Raw genomic sequence first — 20,155 nt, 5'->3', positions numbered from 1 at the left:
CAGAAAAGGGAAAGGTAGCATAAGAGCCAAGCTACTCCCAACCCAGGCATTGACTGCACACTGTGAAACACACAGAACTTTTGGGAGGGGCAGACAGGGAACAACTGCAGCCAAGCACTCAGCCCAGATGCCAATACCCATAGAGCTGGCCGAGTCACACAGTTCCCCCACTGGGTGGGACAGGGCCCAGAGTCTGTGATAGCAACAGGAAAATGCCCCACCACTCACAGGCTCTGTTCCAAGTCAGTTCCGGGGACCAAGCCATTCTGTGAAATGCGTGGAAACTCTTAAGGGAAGTATAGGGGCAGGGAGGGGCTGTATGGTGCTCAATGAGTCACCACTGACCTCACTGGTAGCTCAGCCCAGAGCACACTGAGTTATTTCCCATCTTAACAGTTGGTTTAAACCCAGCAAGAGGGAAGAGAGGTTGCCCAGGTCCTGAGGAAGAGCTGGTCTCTTCTAGGTGAATCAGAAACAAGTGTCAACACTATTTCTGCGAGGGGCATAAGCCTATTCTCCTACTCCTGTACTGTCTTCCATACTTGATTTAAATTAATTCTATACTTTCATGTCTGGTTGAGTTCCTCATCTCATAAATGATCGTGGATGAGGAACAGCCTGGCACACATCATTTCAAAGAGGCTCAACTTCAGTCCTGTCCTAGGTGCCATTCTAGCCTGGAGAAGGGTAATAGGGAACATGATTCAACCCAAGATTCTTGGGTTTCTAGGCAGAGTTTAGCTAAGGCTCTTCTAAGCTTCTAGTTCATTGGCTCAACATTTTGTGAAGACTGTGGGTGCCATGAGGTATTTAATGCCTAAATGTAGTGGATTGACAACTGGTGGGCAACTTATAAGCCCCAGCTGAACTGAGTAAGCATGGTGCTGGGTATGGGAGGTGTACCTGGGGATTGTTGCCAGCAGCATAAGAGGCAGAACTGGAGAAGGAAAAGGAGGCTGTTGGGAGCAAAAAAGGCTATTGGGAGATGGTGGAAGCTATAAGGAGCTGTTCGTTCTTTTGGAGGAGCTTGTCATGCTGGCTTTCCTGATGAACTAAGCTCTTTTCATCCTCCAAGGAGCTTGGAACCTTGTTGGCACTGAGAATAGCTTCGGTTTACTTTAGGGGAGCTCTGGTCCTCACTCTGAGCATAAATTCCTGGCTCCAGAAGGGAAGAGGGTGCACTGCCAGTCTCCGGGAGAAGCTTGCTGCACTGGCTATCCTGTTGGGAACTCAGCCATCTTGATCATCGGAGGAGCTCGGAACCTCACTGTTGCTGAGGATGGCTGTGGTACTTTTCAGCAGATCTCTGGTTCTTACTTTGCACTTCACTTCCTGGCTCCAGTGCAGAGCCCTCGGCCTGCTAGCACAGATCCTTCATCCCGCTGGCACAGACTTCCTAGATTCCACCACTGACCTTTGGGCCTTTGTAGCACATCCATGAAACAGGCCTGCATGAGATGTTGTTATGGGTCTGGGCTTCCAGATGGATTCGTGGGAGGCATTGTTATGAGCTCTAGGTCTTAAGTTGGACTCGTGCAGAACATTATCTTGGGATCCAGGCCCTCAGCTGGATTCTTGGTCTATAGTGTGTAGACAGATTTCCTGCACTCTTTTGTATATCATTCTTTGGATGACTATTATAAATAATCTTATAAAATATGTGTCCTGTATTATATATTGTTCTCCCCTTGCAAAAATAAGCCCCAAACCATTACACTAAGCTATTTGCCAAATCCTTGGGTGACCTTGGCTACATTAGAGTAACTTGGGGAATCCAAAGCTCAGAAGTATCTCTTTTAATAGCCACTTAGAGATACCAGCTGCTTGTTCTCTAAAAGTGGAAAAAACTTCAACCCACCCTTGAAAAGTGTCAACAAACACTAGGAGATATTTACAATCTAGCTTTGCATCCTCTGAGCAAAATCTGTCAGTCTTCCCCTGGGTATGCTCCTCAGTGTCAGATGGGGTAAGCTAGGGCAGCAAGCATGAGATGAGACTAAGAATTATTCCTAAGGCACAATTCACAAACCACCAGTGCCCACTAAATCATTTTCCTAAGCTCTTCTTATATAAAGGAATTAAGGTGTAGATGCCATAAAGAGTCGTGCTCAGAAAGGATTGCCAAGAGGCTCCCCTTGACCACTTTCTATTAGTTAGTTTCAGTGAGAACTCAGCCTCCTTTGCCCATCCACCACCACAGAGGAATACTGAGCTACCTCTTAGCCTGAAACTCTCTTTTCTCCTGATTAGAGCATGGGGGACACTCTGCTCCAGACGTTGATCTATTACTGTGTGAATAACTTTCTGGCCCCAGTATCTGGGCCATCCTTTGGATGCTTTATCTGCTAGGCTGTTTCCCTAACTGATGAAAGCTGCCCTTTTGGTGACCCTTACAGTGGATAATAGCTGCCTCCTGAGGGAGAAGTACTGCTTCCAGGAGGAGTACTACCAACTCCTTATGTTTTATAAGGGAGTTTTGTACCATTAGCAGCCCTCTCTCTTTCCAAATGGCTACATGGGCATGCTACACAGCAAACACATATTTAGAAACTGTCTTGATTACTTTTCTCTCATCGCTGGGACAAAATATTCAATGCCCAAAATTAAGGAAAGAAAGATTTATTCATCTCACAGTTTGTGGAGGTTTCAGTCCATAATCAGCTAGCTCCAAGGAAGAGTGGCATATGGCACGGGGGCAACAGTTTATGACTGCAGAAAACAGCAAAAGCAGCAAGAGCAAAAAAGGGAGGAGCAGGAGCCAGCAAGCCTCTTTCTCTCCCTTATGTTGTGTGCAGGCTACCTATCCCAGGGTGGGTGTAACACTTACACCCATAATCCCAGCATTGGACCACGAGTCAATCATAAACTCTAGAAGCCCACCCCATGATTGCATGTGGCTTTGGGGGGACATCTACACACATACCATAATGGAAACTATAAATATCTCTTACCTTTTCCCAGTTGTAGGGATCTGACTAGGGCAATAAACTCTGCATTTGGGGGTAGGGGTATGTGCTGAGAGAAATTTGGCCACTACAGTGTCCACCACACTCTCCATAATAACCTGCCTTCCTCCATGAGATGCTCCCATTTGTAAACCACTCAGCATCTATATCTGGAAGGAGCTGTCCCAGAAGTCAGGTCTACTAGAGAAGACTTGGTCAATTGTCTTGTTCAATTGTACAATGATGTTATAATTTACCCTCCTCTGCCATAGGTAGACAGGTGGCTGGATTTAGGTGTGATAGGTTTGTAGAGTAAGATCAGGAGTGTCTAATAGCTGAGCCTCATACTGCATTCATCTCCCTCCCCTTAGCCAGTGATACCCTTTTACCTCGAGACCTGCTTGTCCCTGATGAGGAGACTCAACCTCCAAGGGAGCTTTCAACTGGCTCAGGAGACAAAGAGGGCAGCCCTAACCCATATCAGGTGCAGCAGGAGGCTATACAGTACTGGGTATGGAAAGCATGTGGAAATCTGTTAGTGAATTGTCAGTTGGAAGAGGGGTCTGTTAGAAGATCTGTGTCTGGATCTAAGGCCCTAGATTTTAAAATCACACTTAAATAAATCCAGTAAGAGTTCCTGTGATCATTAGTCCTGGTTTCTTACTCAGGTACAGTAAGAAAACCTGGCAGTTTAGCAAAGCAGGCTCCTGGGCATGTCTGTATGGGTCATGGAGGTGTGACCTTGCACTGTACAGGTTTCTGAGCCCATTCCTCTCTCCCACCCCAGCCACCATGAATTAAGCAGCTTTTTTGCCATGCCCTAGTGCCGTGACATATCTTCCTTGGAGCCATCAGGTACACAATCACGAGATCTGAGGTGCTGGTGATACCAAGTGGTTCTTCCCCTAGCATCCTGCAGGAGCCCTGGCCAAGAACAAGGAAAGGAGGGGAGGGAGGGATGTGTACCTAGATGGATAGAGGATAGAGGTCAACTCAGGAAAAAAGGAATCAAAAGCAAAGTTCTTGTGAGCAGAGAAGGAATGAAATGAGGGGATAGGGGAAGAATTGGGGTGGTGGGAGACAGAGAGGCAGAAGCAATGTGGCTGTGTCAGGCAGATAGCTCTCTCACCCAGCTCTCCATCAGCCTCCCAGAGAAGGAAGGGCATGGATGTGTGGCTCTAACCTTGGCCCAGTCGCTCCAGGATTGGCCAGGCCCTGGCTTCTGGAGCTTTTCCTGTCTCCAGATAATGTCTCTGCACCTCCCACCCCAGGGCTCTGCAGCCTTTGAGGACAGAGTGTTGTAGGGTGGGGAGGTAGAGGAGCTGAGCCAGGTGCAAAGGGCGCCTGAAGCCAGGGAGCTCCACTCCAAAGTCAGACACATTCACCTCTTTGTTAGTGGAGCTGGGGCCTCCCCAGGAACTCAGCTCTGCAAATCCTAGCATCCAGCTACAGCTGATTCAGCCCAGGCCAGGCTCTATGGCCTGCAGGACAGCTGGGGACCTTCTCATTCAATCTCCAGCTGTTGGAGGCCACAGCACAGCTGCTGTCTCACCCAGTGAGCCCTGACTTCTCCCTCTTGGGCCGTCAGGGCACTGGCAAGGGCAGCAGTGCTGACCTGGTGGTGCATCCACAACCAAGCCTCCAGGCTGCTTCTCCAGCCCTGTGTCACCCCAGGACTCAGCAGCTTTGGACCCTTCTTGGACTCATCCCAGCAATAGTGGAGCCACCTCTTCCAAAGGCACAGAAAGGATCCCAGGTCTTCACCAGAGCAGTTCTTCTGCCGTCTACCTCTACCAGGTCCCACCTCTACCAGGTCTGAAATGGCAGCCCTGTGTGAGATTAGGACAACTCTCGTGACCACTGAAAATGGGAAAATGCCCAAGATATCACTACCAATGTAGGATGGAATGGGATAAGGGTAGAAAAGGACAACTCACCTGTGAATCAGTCACTGTTGTTAGTATAACAAAATACCCAAGGCAAATAACTTACAACGACAAATTTTTTATTGTGCCTCCTCGTTCTGGAAGTTCTCATTCAGGATCATGTGGCCCCTATCTCTTTGGATCTTTGGAAAAGTGCTGGTATCTGGTGGGGCAACTAACACCAGGAGCCAGGAGGAAAACTGGAAGAGATGTGTGTCCCACAAGCCTCCTCGAGGACCTGTCCCCATGACCTAAAGACCTCCCACCAGGCCCTGTCCTACAGATGGTCCACCTTCTCCCCATAGTGCCACACCGGGGACCAGGCATCTAGCTCACAGGCCTTTGGGAGTACTCATCCAAACTGTGTTCCACACTAAGAGCAAGACTTGTGTTTCACAAAAAACCAATAAACCAAAGAAATGAGACTCACACTGGAAGAGGGTATTTTCAACAGTGAAGAAAAAGTTAGTATCCACAATCACAAGGTTAATGAAGAGATAAGCCTGCCACTCAAAGAAGGACCACATGGTCAAATAGTTCCTCACAAAGGAGGAAAGAGGAATGACCCAGATCATGGCCAGTCCTATCAGGAACTGAGAAGAGGCAAGTTAACACCACAGTACACAGTGAGACATCCAATCACTAGAAGAAAATACAAAGCTATGACAACAGTAATGCAGGATATGAAATGCGAAATGTTGATGTGTTGCAGGAGGACCCTGGATTGCATCTATCCTAAAGCACCGCTATTCAAGACATCCTATTATTAAAGACAACTCCTAAAGAAAAAAAACCATAAAACCAAAGCTGGGTACCACAAGGAAATAAATATCAGGTTACATATACTAAGATCCATTTTGGTCTTTTTAGGGAAAAGTTCACCATAAAGCACTTCTATGCATTTAAAACCAGGGAAAACAAAACTGGTCAAGTATTTCTGAAGAACCATTCCCATCAGTCTGATGCTCCTCAATCCCTTTGAATGCACAGTCCACACCGAGTCCCCACACCGTGTCCCCTGCCTGCCAACCTGTGTGCTGGCCTGCAGTGGGTCACAGAAGGCCAATCGCAGCCTACTCCTCTGATAACTAGGCCTGTGTCCTCCCTTGGAAACTGGGCTGACTTGCAGCTCTAACCCAGCACAGTGGAAGTGACACAGTGTGACTTCTGAGGTGATGTCATAAAGGACTTCTACAAATACCCTCTCATGAGGTACTGAGCCACTGTGAAAAACTGTCAGCTCCCCTTCCCTGATGCCACGATGCTCTGAGGAAGCCTGAGTCACCTGGAGAGGTCAGGTGCAGAGTCTGTATGAACAGTCTTGGTGGAGCCCAGCTTTGAGGTCTCCCATTCTGGGTGCTGTAGGCCAGAGTGAGGAAGCCTCCAGAGAATTCCACATCCAGCTCCCAAAATGACACCCCCTCGCCAGCCTTCCTGGAACACCCCATCATGGGGCGTCCTCCCTCTGCCCTCTTAACGTCTGACCACAGAGCCTGAGGCACAATAAAACAGTCCTTGTTTTGGGTCATGGAGCTTGGGTGGCCTATTACAGGGCACGGATAGGGGACTGCTCCCCGACTCACGGCACATGACCTCTACCCTGTCCAGCTCTGCCACCACCTGCCTGGCTGCAGGGCATTCGCAATGGCTCCCCACACCTCCCTCCCAGCCTCCCAGTCCCTGGAGCTCCCCAGCCATAGTGAAATCCTGATCTCAGCCAGCGCTGCTGCCCTCCCTCAGTGAGCAGCATGCCTGGTTCCTTAGGTGGCCGCTTGACTGCCCTTGAGGGCTGGGGAGGGGGACAGAGAGGGCTTACCCCATAATCACTCCGGAGACCCTATGACCCCCACCTGATGCTGTCAACATGCAGGTCCCTCGGCAGGCTGCAGGTCACAAAGTCACCATGTCAACCTTCCTGTCCATCATAACCCCAGGGTATTCTGCCCAGGGGTGGGGGAAGGGCCTTGGGGACAACTAGTGGCAGGAAACCCAGAGCTGCTCTATCCCCAGTCCCTGTGCTCTGAGAGGGAACTAGTGTGGGCACACTGGACATTGGTGACAGGGCTCCAGGGGCCATAGTCCCTGGGCACAGGCAAGGTGGCTGAGCAGGAGGACCAAGGTGGCTGGTCCTTGGCCTACCTGGGCCCTGGCACAAGGTCCCATGAGCAAAGAGGTCACAAGGACAGCCAAGAAAATGGGGAGGCACCGCCCCTGTGTGCCCTGCTCTGTGCTCTACCTCCTGCTCCTGCTGCTTCTGCTCTCATCCTTGCTCAGCACAGGGAGCTTCCTAGACCCCAGCCCACACCCCAATGAGAGCTTTGGAAGCTCCTACCATCTCCATGACCAAGAATCCGGGCAAAACTGGCACAACAATCAGACGGAAAGTGATTGTTGGGGCGCCTTTGACCTCTACTTCATTCTGGACAAGTGAGTGTCCCCTAGGTCATGCCTCCACCTGACCTCAAGAAGGAGCATTTTCCAGTCACTCCAGGCAGGACAAAGTCTCAGGGGACTCCACCTCTGCACAGACAGGCAGGTCCCTTCTGGGTTCTCTGGGGAGAGACGGCCTGTGGCCTCTGGGGGGCACTCAGCCAAGTCCCTGTGCAGTACCTTTTGCTCTAAGCCTTGTTCTTCCTCTCACCCTGCAGACCTGGCACAGTTCCTGCACCTTTAGACCACTGGGGTTCAGCCTGGCCCTGGGGAATCTGGGGTGTCCCTGGGCACCTGCTGGCTGTCAGGGAGGGAGGCAGGCAGGACTTGGGGAGGTGACTGGGTTCCATCTCAGCCCTACCCACTGGCTGGGTTTGGGGACCTATTGCAGCCCTCAGCAAGGGGATGCCCTCGCTGGTCCCCAGCCTCCTCCTGCAGCACCACATCCTCCCCATTCTGGATGCACAGCAGCTCTGGGGTCTCTGTGTGATGTCCTGGTGCAGGGTGGGCTCCTTGGTGGCCAAGGTGCCTGGAGGATTCTGGGGGTGACGAGACCCAGACTTCCTGGGCTGGTCTCCTTCACAGTCGCAGGCTGGCTGCACTCGTCTCCTCCTTCTCCATGGGTACTGAGGGTGGGGGACACAGGCCCTGGCCCCAGTAACTGAGCTGAATCTGGACCTAGGAGCCCGCTGGCCTCTGAGGGTGAAGTCTCTCCTCACTTCCAGCCCCAGGGACGCTGAGATGCACCTGGAAGGTGGTGGCCCTTGGATCCTTAGCACAGTGGGGGTGGTGGCTCCCTTTGGGCATCAGAGCTGGGGAGGATGAGCAGCCAGTGGGCTGACACCTTGTTGGGCCAGTCCTGCCAGAGAGTAACTGTGACCCCAAAGCCCCTCTCAGCTGTCACCCTGTTGCATGCCCCTGCTTGCTCCCCTGGGCCCTGCTGCGAGGCCCGCAGGGTCCAACCCAGCCCTGGGATGGATGGGGAGGGCTGTGGGCACTGTTGGGGGTATGGAATAACATCAACTGGGCACTTGCTGTGTGCCAAGCGCTGTTGAGTGCTATAGGCCTCCCACTGCTTGAGGAAGTAAGTTTTGTGCCCTCATCTCAGGAGGGTGATGTGGAGGCTGGAGGAAGCCTTGTGTTTTGGGAAAGTTCAGTAAAAACTCCTCTGCAGCAAAATAACAGACAGTGGAAGGGTTCTCCCCTTCCCTTCCTCCTAATGTTAAAGGACATAGGAGAACTAGAAAGACCCAAGGAAACATGTTCCTGAGCCTAGGGCTCCCGTTTCTCACCCCCAGCCTTACCCCTCACACCTCACACCTCACACCTCTGCAAAAGGTGTGAACATGGCAGAACATCTTCAAGACCAGGAGACAGGCCAGGTCCTTTGGCCACACTTGGCTGGAGCTGCAAGCTAAGCTCAGGCTCTAGACCTTCTCTGAGGGAGAAAGGGGAGCAGCTCAGCCCCTGTGCCCAGGCCAGGCTCCTGGATGGAGACTTATGTGCAGGGTTCCTCCCCTTCCACACTAGACCTGCCACTTGCCATTCCCACTTGCTGGATTCTGCAATTGGGGTCCAAGAAGGTGCCCTCTGCACCTACTTTCCCTCTCCAGCAGGAGGGCCGACCACGGGGAATAGCACACCCCTGTCCCTTGCTGTAGCGGGGTTCATTGCTCAGCTAAGCAGCAACTGTGGAACGGCACAGAGTCACTCAGAGAGGCCAAGGGCAGTGAACAATGCATGGGGTATGGAGAAAAGCCTGGTTCAGATCTAGGCTGGGTGTGGGGACTGTCAGGTTTTCTCAATCTGCCAAAGACCCAGTTTTCTCTCCTGTAAAAGGTAATGAGCTAATGTGAGCATTACCTGAATGGAAGCACATAGCAGAGGGCCCGGGACACACATGCTCAGGGAAATCGTCCTGATACATTTAAAACCATCCAGGCTCTCACTTCCTCATGGTGCCCACACTAATTTAGATGCAGCTCAGAAGAAGGAAAAAGTACAAGGAGGTGGCTCGTGCTGTGTGACAGTCACCACATGTTTGCATGATCTCCAGGAGGTCCCTTTTCCAGGAACCATGATCTCTGGAAAGAAGTGTGGCCTCCTGGCAGGCACCCCTGACTCACTCACCATGGAGCTCTGAGTGTCACATGTCTCTCCACAGCCGGCAGGGCTCTCCTCTGCCGAGTGATGCTTCGCTTGCAGAGCTGTGGAGCTGCAGGGACCTCTATGAAAGACATAGGACAGATGTGTGTGATTCCCTCTGGCTTGGAGGTCACAAGGCTCCAACCTCCTCCTGCTCCTCATTCTCCACCTGAGGACAGAGTGGGGAAAATGGAGCAGGATGTGGGAGTAGGGACAGGAAGAGCCTGCAGCTGTCCCTGTGGTCCACAGTGCTGAAACCAGGACAGCAGTGATTGGCCTGTCCCCCTCCCATGACAGTGCCTGCTGGAAAATGCCCCTTGGGCCTGCCTGCCCTAGGTCCACAGGCTGGTAACAAAGCCAGGGTGGCAAAGGCAGGTCTCTCAGTTGGAACCCAGGAATCCAGCAGCATTCCACAGGCTCTCAAAGGGCTTCTGATGACCGTGGTGCCAAAGTCCCCACCCACACACAGGAATCCGGGAAAGTCACACCAAGGACAAATGGGGACCCAGACAACCCCTGAACCAGAGGTGCTCAGGGATCTTTCCAATCATGTCCACTTTCTGTCCCCACACCCCTCACCTATGGACCAGCCACACTGGGTGGCCACCAACCATCCCTGGTGCTAGGAAGGCCCCTCAATCCCACAGATGGTCTGGTTGGCTACCCTCTGTCTACTGGTGGCTGTGATGACAGTCACGCCCAGGATGACCCACTGTGGTCAGAGGTGTTGGGGTGGGAGGGTCTTGTCAAGGATCCAGCAGAGAGGTGGCGAAGGCAGAGTCAGTGCCGGATGATGGAGGCATCTCATCCCCTGACTTGTGTCTCCTTTGTCTCCAGGTCTGGCAGTGTGGAGAACAACTGGATTAACATTTACTCATTTGTGGCAGATTTGGTGGCCAGATACAAAAAGTATGCTTCCCCGGGCTGTAGGCTCCCTTCATGTCCATTAGACTTGGGTGGGCCCCTGGGGTGGGGGCACCGAGCCTAGCGTGACTGGGCAGGAAAAGGGGCAGAGTGCACTGGCCCCTGGGTCTCAGCAGTGTGGCTGCCCTGCCTGAAGCCTGGACACCTGCAGGGACACTGCCTGGCCTCCTGGACTCCCAGGCTGGGAAAGAAGTCAGGACAAGCAGATGAGTGACTCAGTAGATAACCATTGGACACGGGGTGCTCAGGGCCAAAGGAAAGGACAGAGAATGTACCAGGAAGGTTAGAGGGGAAAGCAAGCATTTCTAGAGGGAGGTTGTCCAGGGCAACTTCTCGGAGGGTATGGGAAGTGAACCTGACCTTCAAGAATGGAAAAAAGGGTCACAGCAATCCTCTGGGTGACCTCTAGCATAGGGGGAGCACAGGCCCAAGGACTTCTTCCTATGAGCACAAGGAGCCATGGAAGGTTCATGGGCAGGGGGATGACGTGATCAAGGTTGTGCTTCAGGAAAAAAACTAGCAACCGTGGATGAACAGAGCTGGGAACAAGAGGAGGAGCAGGGGGCAGCTCAGTGACTGCAGCCACCTTGCTGAGGGTGAGAGGTCCTGGACCGAGGGCAGTGGTCAGGGACAGGGTGGGGAGAAGTTGTGAATGGTGCCCAAAGGGAGAGGGATTTCCTGAGCTGGAAGGAGGGAGGAGGGTTTGAGAAGAGGGAAAGTGGCTGGAGATACAAAAAGTGACCGCAACAGAGAGACTGAGTGGGAAGGAGGCCCCATGAAGGAGTGTGGAGGGTCTGTCTCCTTCAGTATGTATGTGTGTGAGCATGTGAGCATGTGAGCGTGTGTGTGTGTATGACGGGGGTGAGCATGAGTGTGTGGGATTGGCTGTGTATAATGTGAGTGCCTGGGCGTGTGTGGGTTGTGTGTGGATGACTGTGTAGGTGAGCACTGTGTGCATGCATGCCAGTCTGTGTGTGTCAGGGTGCTGGAGCAGAGGCCACCCTGACTCTCCCTGGGCCCGTGGCCCCATCGGCTACAGCACCTCTCACTGAGGTCTCTGACCCATGGCACAGAGGGGTGGCACAGTGACTGCCCCACATCCCCCTGCTGTGTCCCAGGCTTCTTACTTCCCTGCTTCCTCCCAGCCCCAGCCTGCGCATGTCCTTCATTGTCTTTTCCCGAGATGCTAAAGTCATCATGCCGCTCACCGCAAACAGGTAAGTGTGGCTGTGACCCCAGGAGGGCTGGGGACCAGGCCAGAGGGAGCTGCAGTTATCTGAGGGCTCCATGGCCAGCTCCGTAGGGAGCCATCAGGGCATGGGGTGGGCTGGTCAGGACCCCTGGGAACCCACACTTACCTCCAGCCTGATGCCTGGCCCCCGCACCCCTGCTGCACTGGAACCCACAGACCCTGCCATCCGGAAGTCCCCGTCTCTGCTCAGCCTCTGCCAGTTCTTCCCTGGGCTGGCTGTGAGGACCTGTGGGGTCCAGGGGGCTAGCAGAGCAGACAAGGCTCCCACAGGTACCCTGGCCTGTGTGAGGCCTGCTGTGCATGTCACTCTCTGCCCAGGGCCAGGGGTAGGGAGAGCAAGGGCTAGGGGCAAGGAAAGGCTGGTGGCTTTGTACAGGGCAACATTGCCCCCGGTAGGCTCCAACAGGGAGGCCTGGGAAACCAACATGGGGGAGGTGGCCCAATGTGCCCAGAGACCCAGAGACCCAGAAGGATGCTAGGGAGCTGCTGACTGGCTACAGGATGCAGGGTAAAGTCAGATGCAATGCCTGAGAGGGAGGAGCACAGAGAAGAGGAGGGGGCTCTTAGGCTGGAGTTGTGGGGGAGCCACTATGCAGGACCCCGGGGAGAAGCCAGGGACAGAGAGCCAAGCAGGACAAGCCTACTCTCAAGAAAGGGAGGTTCAGGAGGCCCTGGGGCCTGGGGACAGTGACACTGGACAGCAGGACGTTTTGACCCAGGGACAGTAGAAAGGAGACTGGGTCAACATTGCCAGCACACACTGTGCACAAGCAAAGCTTTAAAGGTGCAGGTGGCATGGGATGGAGGCAGGTGGAGCTGGTCAGCCTAACTGAAGGTTTGACTGAAGGAAGCTAGCAATTGATTGAGCGAAGACCAGTCTGTGCTCAGAAAACAAAGAGAGTACCAGGTTCATGTTGATTTGCTGGTGTTGGCTAAAATGTAGAGATTCTCATGCTGGGTGCTCAATTCCAGAAAATGTTTCTTCTTGTAACCAACATGGATCACCTGATGGTCATGGTGAACTTGTCCTAGAGGCTATTGAATTTTCATGTACCTGGTGCCATCATCCTACACAAATCATCTTGGCCTCTGTTACTTGGGAAACTCATGGGTGATCAATTCACTCCAAAACTAAATTACTGTCATAGCTGGTGTCATCATCTTGCATGGTATGATAGAGCCGAAAGACATTCTGTGTTGGAGCTGCTGAGACAGCCCAAGGGTGGATAGGTAGACTTAGCTCCAAGGAGCAACAGAGTGAGTTAACCCTGAATGATAGTCTTAGACAAACTATTTCTTAAATGATCAACATGTCTATGTACAGAGCTGAGTAGAATCTGGCTCAAGAGCTATGGCAGCAAAGGGACACACAAAATATGAAGATGCACTATGCCAAGCATTTCATCTCATTGTAGTCATCCATCACATATCTGCAGGCTTTTATTACTGAGCTAGACACAATACTGACACCTGTGACTTCAAGGAGGCGGGGTCCATTTGGCTCATGTTTTAAGGAGATTTAGTCCATGGTGGGCTGGCTCCACGGCAGGAACTGCATGGTGGAAGGGTGTGGTGGAGCCAAGCTGCTTAGTTCATGGCAGCCATGATGCAGAGCAGGGAACAGCACCAGAAAGAAGCCAGGAACCATATATAGTACCCAAGATCACACGTCCATGACCCACCCAGACATGCCTAGAAAGATGCTCTACCATTCCCACAGGCAGATCCCAAGCAAATGAAGCTGACACTCAGCCTACCTATCACAATGCCCAACCCAAGAATCAATGGTCCTCAGCTAAAGTGGCCCTCGAGTCCCTGTGAACTAACCAAGGAAACTGTCAGACCCATGTGTCAGAGGTGCTGTCTGCAACAAAGCTCATCATAGGAAGCTAGTAATGTATTGCCCAGCTGTGTGACATGCAAAATTAGTGATCATAAGTTGACTAAGAGCAAGTGAAGCTAGAGGGAATATGTAGGAGGTTTCCTTCTTGGGAACACTCATTTCTTGCCAACTTTCTGCTTTTGTGGTTTTATCAGACACTTCTGATGGATCTATTGGAACACACCATGCTACAAAGGAATATACTGACTGTTTCCAGGAGCTAATTGTGCCATCCCAGCCTTCTGTCCCAATACCGCCCCCATGGTGGTCCCTAATTGCCTGAGACAGAGCCACCCCCACCCCCCAGCTCCAGCTGACAGGATAAACAGGGAGGGGCTGACTCCGTGGGCACAAGGGAGGCCTGGTGCTGAGTTGTGGGTATGGGAAAGACTTTAGTGGGCACAATGGATGGAGAAGTGGACCATGGGAAGAAGCTGGCAGAATCCCTGAATGGCAGTTGGACTGGGATGGGCAGGACCTGGCAGGGCCTCCCCAGCACAAGGCTGGCTGGGCCTCCTTCACTCTTGGGCAGGGCGAAGCATAGACAGGTCCAGGGTCCTCTGAACTTGGTTCATAGCAGAGTCTCTGCCCCAGGAAAAAGCCCCCCCTGAGGGTGCCTGCTCTGGGTGGCCTTGCTGTGCAAGCTCAGCCATCACAATTGATCAGCCTGAGCCCAGCCCTACTTCTTGTCCCAGTGCTGCCACCAGAACCAGTGCCAGCACAGTCTGCCTCAATTGGCCCTGTCCCACTAACAGCCACTGACAACCCCATCCCAGCAGCCTGGGCATAGGGCTTAGTCATTTTAGCATCCTGTGGCTGCCTCCCCATCTCAGGCCTTTGGTGTCAAGAGCACTGAGATCCTCTGCCTGCACTGCTCAGGAAGCAGGCTGGCTCCTCCCTTTGGTGGCTAAAGGAGGGTCAGGTCAGTGTCTGTGCAGTGGAGACAGCACAGAGCAGGTTGAGCTGGAGACCTGTGGGACCCAGCCTTCCCTGCTGGAGGACAGAACCTCAGCCAAGGCATTTTCAGGTTCTAGTAGGCATTGGGCATGCAGGTCCCCCTGGAGCCCCGGACTCAAGTTGCGTGTCCCTGGGTAACTACCCTCACCAGGGTCCGTGGAGGGTTTCTGAGAACATGGTGCCTGAAACAAGATGAGCCAAGAAAAAAACCAGGCATTCCCATGGGACCTGCTCTCAGGCTCCCTACCTGCCAAAGGGCTCAGCAGGCTGGAGACAGAGAAGGACAGGCAGTGGTTCAGTTCATTACAGGGGAAAGAGCCACCCATCCATGTGGTCAATGGACAAGGCTGTGGGACAGCTCTGGGGGTCTCGTAACAGCTAACCACTTTCTTGATTTTTTTGCAGAGATGAAATCTACGATGGTCTTAACAGACTCCAGTGGGTGGCACCTGGAGGCTACACACTCATGCAAGAAGGGTTCAAACGGGTAGGGATGGCCAGAGCCCACGGTAAAGCCACCTCTCAGTGTAAAGTGAGACCACATCCACCCAGTGCTGTCCCTAACCTGTGTCTATCCATTCCCTTGCAGGTAAACGAACAGATCATGAGATCCCAATATGGAGGTGAGGAGCCCATACCCCTTCAGACAGCTGGGCACACAGTTCGTAGGCCTCAGGGAAGTCTGTGTACAGTTTCCTCCCAGCCTCAATTGTGGGTGCTGTGGGTGCTCTTTGTATTAGCTTCTCATTGCTGCGACAAAATCAACTTAGAAAATCAACTCAGCGTAGAAAAGGTTTTTTTTGGCTTACAGTTTGCTAGGCTTCATAACCATGGTCATCTAGCTCCACTGTTTCTGGGCTGTGATGAGGCAGAACATCATGGTGCGCAGTGTGTGGTGGAGCAAAGCTTCTCATCTCACAAAGGACAGGGGGAGAGAGCAAGAAGGAGCCAGGCACAAGATTCACCCTTCAAGGGCTCACCCCATAACTTACTTCAGCCAGTGAGGTCCCACCCCATAAAGTTTCCACCAATTCCAAATAGCACCAGCAGCTCTGGACCAAGCCTTTGACACATAAGGTTTGGGGGAACGTCAAGGACCCACAATATAACACAGTTGTCCAAGCCCTGTGTGGTGGGTAGAGTGCCTGCCCCGGTATGGTTCTCATAGGACAGGAGGCCCTATGGGTCCAAAAGGACACTTGGTCACTCTGAGTTCCTGGAACTGCACTGGGCCTCCTGTGTAGAAGGAGAAAGTACTGGGCTCAAACAGCCTGTGTTCACATGGTGAGAACCCCACACTGTCCCTAGGGTCTTCTTCCCCTTCTCTGTCTCCATCTTGCATTGCCCACTTGCTCCTCAGCCTTGACAGCTAACCATGCACATGGCTGTACAGCCCAGGATAGACATCTTGCTGCACTGTGGGCTGACAGGTCTGGGCAGGAGTGGTGGAGCCGGGTGGGGATAGCACTGGGGAGGAATAGGGTCCCCTGTCCAGGACCCTACCCAGGAGTCCTGAGCAGCTGGGCCACTGTCCCAAGCAGAACCCCACAGGCTGTGCTGGCAGCAGGCACTGACACACCCTTCCCTGGCCTCCTCTGCAAGAGGGGCTACTGCTGCTCCCCATGCCCAGGGATGAGCTGGGTTTGGTGGGCATGTGGCTATGCTGTCTTCTGGGTGAAGGGTGTACAGCCTGAGGGATCACAAGGATTCAGGTCACTGGAGGAAAAGACCCTGAACCCCTCTTTCCTCATCTATAAAATGGCCTTTGGAAAGGTCCCCTTCTCACTTTAGGGTCTCTGGGAGATGGGTGCTGGGGTCTGGGAACCTGTACCAAGAGCCGAAAATGTGGAGAGCAGTGGGCAGTGTTGGGGCATGGCAGCCTGTGATGGTTGCAGGTCCCCTGCTGGTCACTCCTGAGCTTTGCCCACCTGGCCCCCTACCTCTTGCTTCTTCCATAGGCAGGAAAGTAGCCAGCGTGATTATTGCCCTAACCGACGGGATGCTGATGGAAGAGCCATTTAAGCAGACAAAGGAGGAGGTGAGCCCAGGCGTGGTTACCAGCATTTCTCCCCACACAATTTGGTGAGTTACGCTAAATGTCTCCTTCCTCGCAGGCTGACAAGTCCCGGAGCATGGGGGCTATCGTTTACACCGTGGGTGTGCTGGACTATGACAAAGACCAGGTACTTCAGACCAGAATACTGGGGCCACAGACAGGTGGGCACCACAGGATGACAAAGGGGCTTGAGTAAACAGGGCTCCACAGGCCAGGTAGAGAGCTGCCCCCTCCTCGAGCCTAGGTTGATGCAGGAGCCAGTCTGTGCCTGAGCGACTGACTCCCCACTGTCCCCAAGCCTGAAGGCAAAACACTGTTCTTCCTGTGGGACTGGAGGCATTCTTGAGGCCTTAACTGGGCATCACGCTGAGCCTTCTCCTCACAGATGATGGCAATTGCAGACACCCCAGGACACATGTTTGGGGTGAACAGTGACTTCAAGGGTCTGAAGGACATCGTGAACTCAGTGAGTTGAGCCACCTGGGAATGGATGGGGGCATCACTGGGACCCAAGCTTCACACTCCCACCCCTCCTTCTGCCCTGTGTACAGCTGGCCTCCAAGTCCTGTCTGGAGGTGACATCAGTGGAACCACCCTCTTTGTGTGTGGGAGGTAAGGGCCATGGATCTGCAGAGCTGGCAAGCACCTTTATTCATCAGGCTATTGTGGTGCCATTTGTTTTCGTGTGGGTGCTTTGCATGGTATGTCTGGGCAGCGTGTGGCCCTTCCCTGGTGTACAGTATGTGTGTGATGTGTGCACGTACTGTTTATGGATGGTTTGTGATCAGGGGTTTATGGTGTGTGTGTGTGTATGGAAATGTGTGTGTATTGGAGTGTGCACATGAAATGAGTGTTATTTGTGTGTCTAGGTGACATGTTCATGATGTGTGTGTGTGATATGCTAGGGGTGTGTGTGTAGATCTGGAATTAGTGTGTGGCATGAGTGTGGAGAATGTGTCAGGTGTGTGTAGTGTGTGTCCTATAAATTAGTGTGGTATGTGTGAGGGGAGTCTGTGAGCTAGGTCTGCAGCATGTAGTGTGTGTACCCCTACTTTGTGGGTAATGGAATGTGGGGAAATGGATGGTGTGGGGCTGCTGTGTTTGTATGTAATATGTGTTGTGTGGGAGATGAGTATGTGTGATGGGTGTGGAGTACAGTTGCTGTTGGTGTTGGTGGTACGTGTGATGTATATACTGTATGTGTGGTGTGAGTATGGTGTGAATGTGTTTGTGATGTTTGTGGTGTGTGTGCAGTATGTGTAGCATGTGTGGTGTAAGTGAAGTGTGAGGTTTGTGGAGGTGGTGGTTTGGTGTATATGGGTATGGTCAGAGGCTGTCCATTGTGTTTGTGTTGTGGTTATGAATGTGTTATGTGGGGGCTATGGAAGGGAATGAAGTGTGTATGTATGGAATGATATGCTTTTGTGGTGTGGTGTGTCTGAGTAAACATGTGGTACATGGTGTGTGGTATGTATGTATATGACTAATGGTTTGTGGCACTTAGTGTGTGAGAGTGCTGGGTACTGTGTTTGCAGAATGTGTATGTCATGTGAAGTGGCTGTATATGATTCATGTGTGGTGTTTTGTGCAGGGTGTATTGCATGACTGTGAATGTGTTTATGGTATGAAGCAGTGTGGAACATATGTATGGTATTGTGACATGTGTGTTTGTGGTGTGTGGTGTTTCTGTAGGGAGTGTGATATTGCAGGATGTTTATGGTTTGTAGGTACATAGAGTGTGGGCAAACGCACATATCTGCAGTATTTTTACTGTGTGTGACATGTATTATGTTTGGTGGGGGGTGTCTGTCAAAATATGTTGTGTGTGAATTCATTATGTGTGTTAAAATGTGAAATGTGTATGTGGAAAGTGTGCTATGAGTGTAGGATGTGCATGGTGTATATTCTTGTGCTGTGCATAGTATATGTGTTTGCAGTATGGGGAGTGGTTTGTGGTACATGTGTTGGAAGCACAGTATTTAGGTGTGATGTGTGACTAGATATTGGTTACATGGTGTGTTCATGGTGTGGTGTGAGTATGCATGGATGGATGTGTGTGTCTCCCTGAATGTGTAGTGTGCATTTGATGTGGGGTGGAAGTGGATGGTTAACCTGACTGTAAATTGGGTATGCACAGAATGTACCCTGCTGTGTGTTTTGGGTGCCAGTGTGTGTCTTAGTTAGTTTTCTCATTGCTGAGACAGGATACCTGACACCCAAAGTTAAAGGAGGAAAAGTCTATTTAGCTCACAGTTTGTAGATGTTTCAGAGTATCATCGGCTGGCTCCAGGGCAGGGTGGTATGGCAGAGGACAAACAGTTCAGTGTTGGCAGAAGGTAACAAAGCAAACAAGAGGGTAAGACAAGCCTCTTTCTGTCCCTTATATTTTATCCAGTCTACCAGGATTAGGGTGGTGCCAAACCAATCAGTGGACTGATTTAGTAATCACCCACCCTTAATCCTAGCATCACACCATGAATAAGTCACACAGTCTCAATCTAGCTACCTCTAAAAAATCCCCACCTATGACTGCATGAGGCTTTGAGGGGACATCTAGACACAAACCATAACAGTGTGGATGTACACGTGCAGTTACTGTCAACTGATCACAACACAAAGTTTAATTGTGAAGACAGGAAAAGTTTGTTTCAAAAATGCTAACGGACCCTGGAGCAATAAATACCCTGGATAGAGTAGCATTTAAACAGGCCAACACAGTCACAGCAGCCAGGGCTCAGGCCAGAGGTATGGGCAGATCTAGGGTTTGAAATATAAAGTTTCCATGTCCCCAAATGCAGACAAATGCAAGGCATCACCTCATGGAAAGAAGCAAAAGCATTGTGCAAATTCAGCATCCACACTGGGCCAGAGAGAGAAGGAAACCTCCATGCCTGACCAGGCATCCACAGAGACAGCCAGGGCACACCCACCCCTGAGGGGAAATGGTAGCAACTGTCCCCAAGGCCAGAAGTGACAAGGGTTCCCCAGTCCAGCGTAGGTCCCCACCTTGGTTCACTGAGGACACTTCTTTGTGGTCCAGCTCCTTGTCCTAATAGCAGCCTCCTGGCCCAGGCCTGGCTCCTTCCTGTCCCCACCGGCCTGGAGTGGTCCCAGGCCAGCCAGCCCAGGACCTCAGTCTATAGCAGCCTCTCACTCAGTCCCTGCACATGGACTTGCTCCACATGCTGGCCGGAGGACCCAGCCCACTCTTTGTCACGGGGGTCCAGGCTCCTGCCTTGGCTTCCCCCAGAGTCCCTGTCACTCTGTGTGAGGCAGCTCTGCACAGGACACCCTGCAGTATAACAGGCCACCTCTACACTGGTGTGCAGCCATGGTCCTCATATGGCTGGCTTCTGACACCTTTGTGGAGTGAGACAGGGAGGATCAGGTTGCTCCTCTCACAGGTGACCCCTTGGTGGCTGCAGCTGCTGCATCCTGGCCTCTGTGTCCTTTGTTGGAAGTGCCATGGCTACAGGGTATGGGCAGAGAGAAATGTGTTCACTTCTGGGCTCTCCACCCATGGGTCCAGGGAGGAGGGTAAGGTACCAAACATCTGGGCTGCAATGTGGCCACCAGTGGATAAATAGCACTGTGGGGACATTGAGGAATGGAGGGACAGTGATGCCATAGCCTCAGGAC

General features: G+C 52.2%; 1 protein-coding gene across 5 annotated transcripts in view; it reads left to right on the top strand.

Moving 5' to 3' along the window:
- Positions 1-20,155, top strand: part of Antxrl (anthrax toxin receptor-like) — a 45,825-nt gene that overhangs the window by 1,777 nt on the left and 23,893 nt on the right. For 2 of the 5 annotated variants that reach the window (XM_013506338.1, XM_013506337.1), the window contains exons 1-9: positions 6,773-7,297; positions 10,283-10,354; positions 11,515-11,586; positions 14,866-14,947; positions 15,050-15,083; positions 16,419-16,498; positions 16,575-16,643; positions 16,902-16,982; positions 17,068-17,128. In XM_013506338.1, coding sequence (XP_013361792.1) covers positions 7,032-7,297; positions 10,283-10,354; positions 11,515-11,586; positions 14,866-14,947; positions 15,050-15,083; positions 16,419-16,498; positions 16,575-16,643; positions 16,902-16,982; positions 17,068-17,128 — 817 coding nt within the window. In that variant the 5' untranslated portion in view covers positions 6,773-7,031. Of the gene's footprint in view, positions 1-4,965; positions 6,164-6,772; positions 7,298-10,282; positions 10,355-11,514; positions 11,587-14,865; positions 14,948-15,049; positions 15,084-16,418; positions 16,499-16,574; positions 16,644-16,901; positions 16,983-17,067; positions 17,129-20,155 lie in introns of those variants that run through there. The other 3 variants (XM_013506340.1, XM_013506341.1, XM_013506339.1) reach the window with 3 other exon arrangements.

The sequence above is a fragment of the Chinchilla lanigera genome, unplaced genomic scaffold, assembly GCF_000276665.1.
Source record: "Chinchilla lanigera isolate Chin_1 unplaced genomic scaffold, ChiLan1.0 scaffold00109, whole genome shotgun sequence".
In the NCBI taxonomy this organism is placed as follows: domain Eukaryota; kingdom Metazoa; phylum Chordata; class Mammalia; order Rodentia; family Chinchillidae; genus Chinchilla; species Chinchilla lanigera.
Note: the sequence above shows the minus strand (reverse complement) of the source record. Positions and strands in the feature narration are given on the sequence as shown.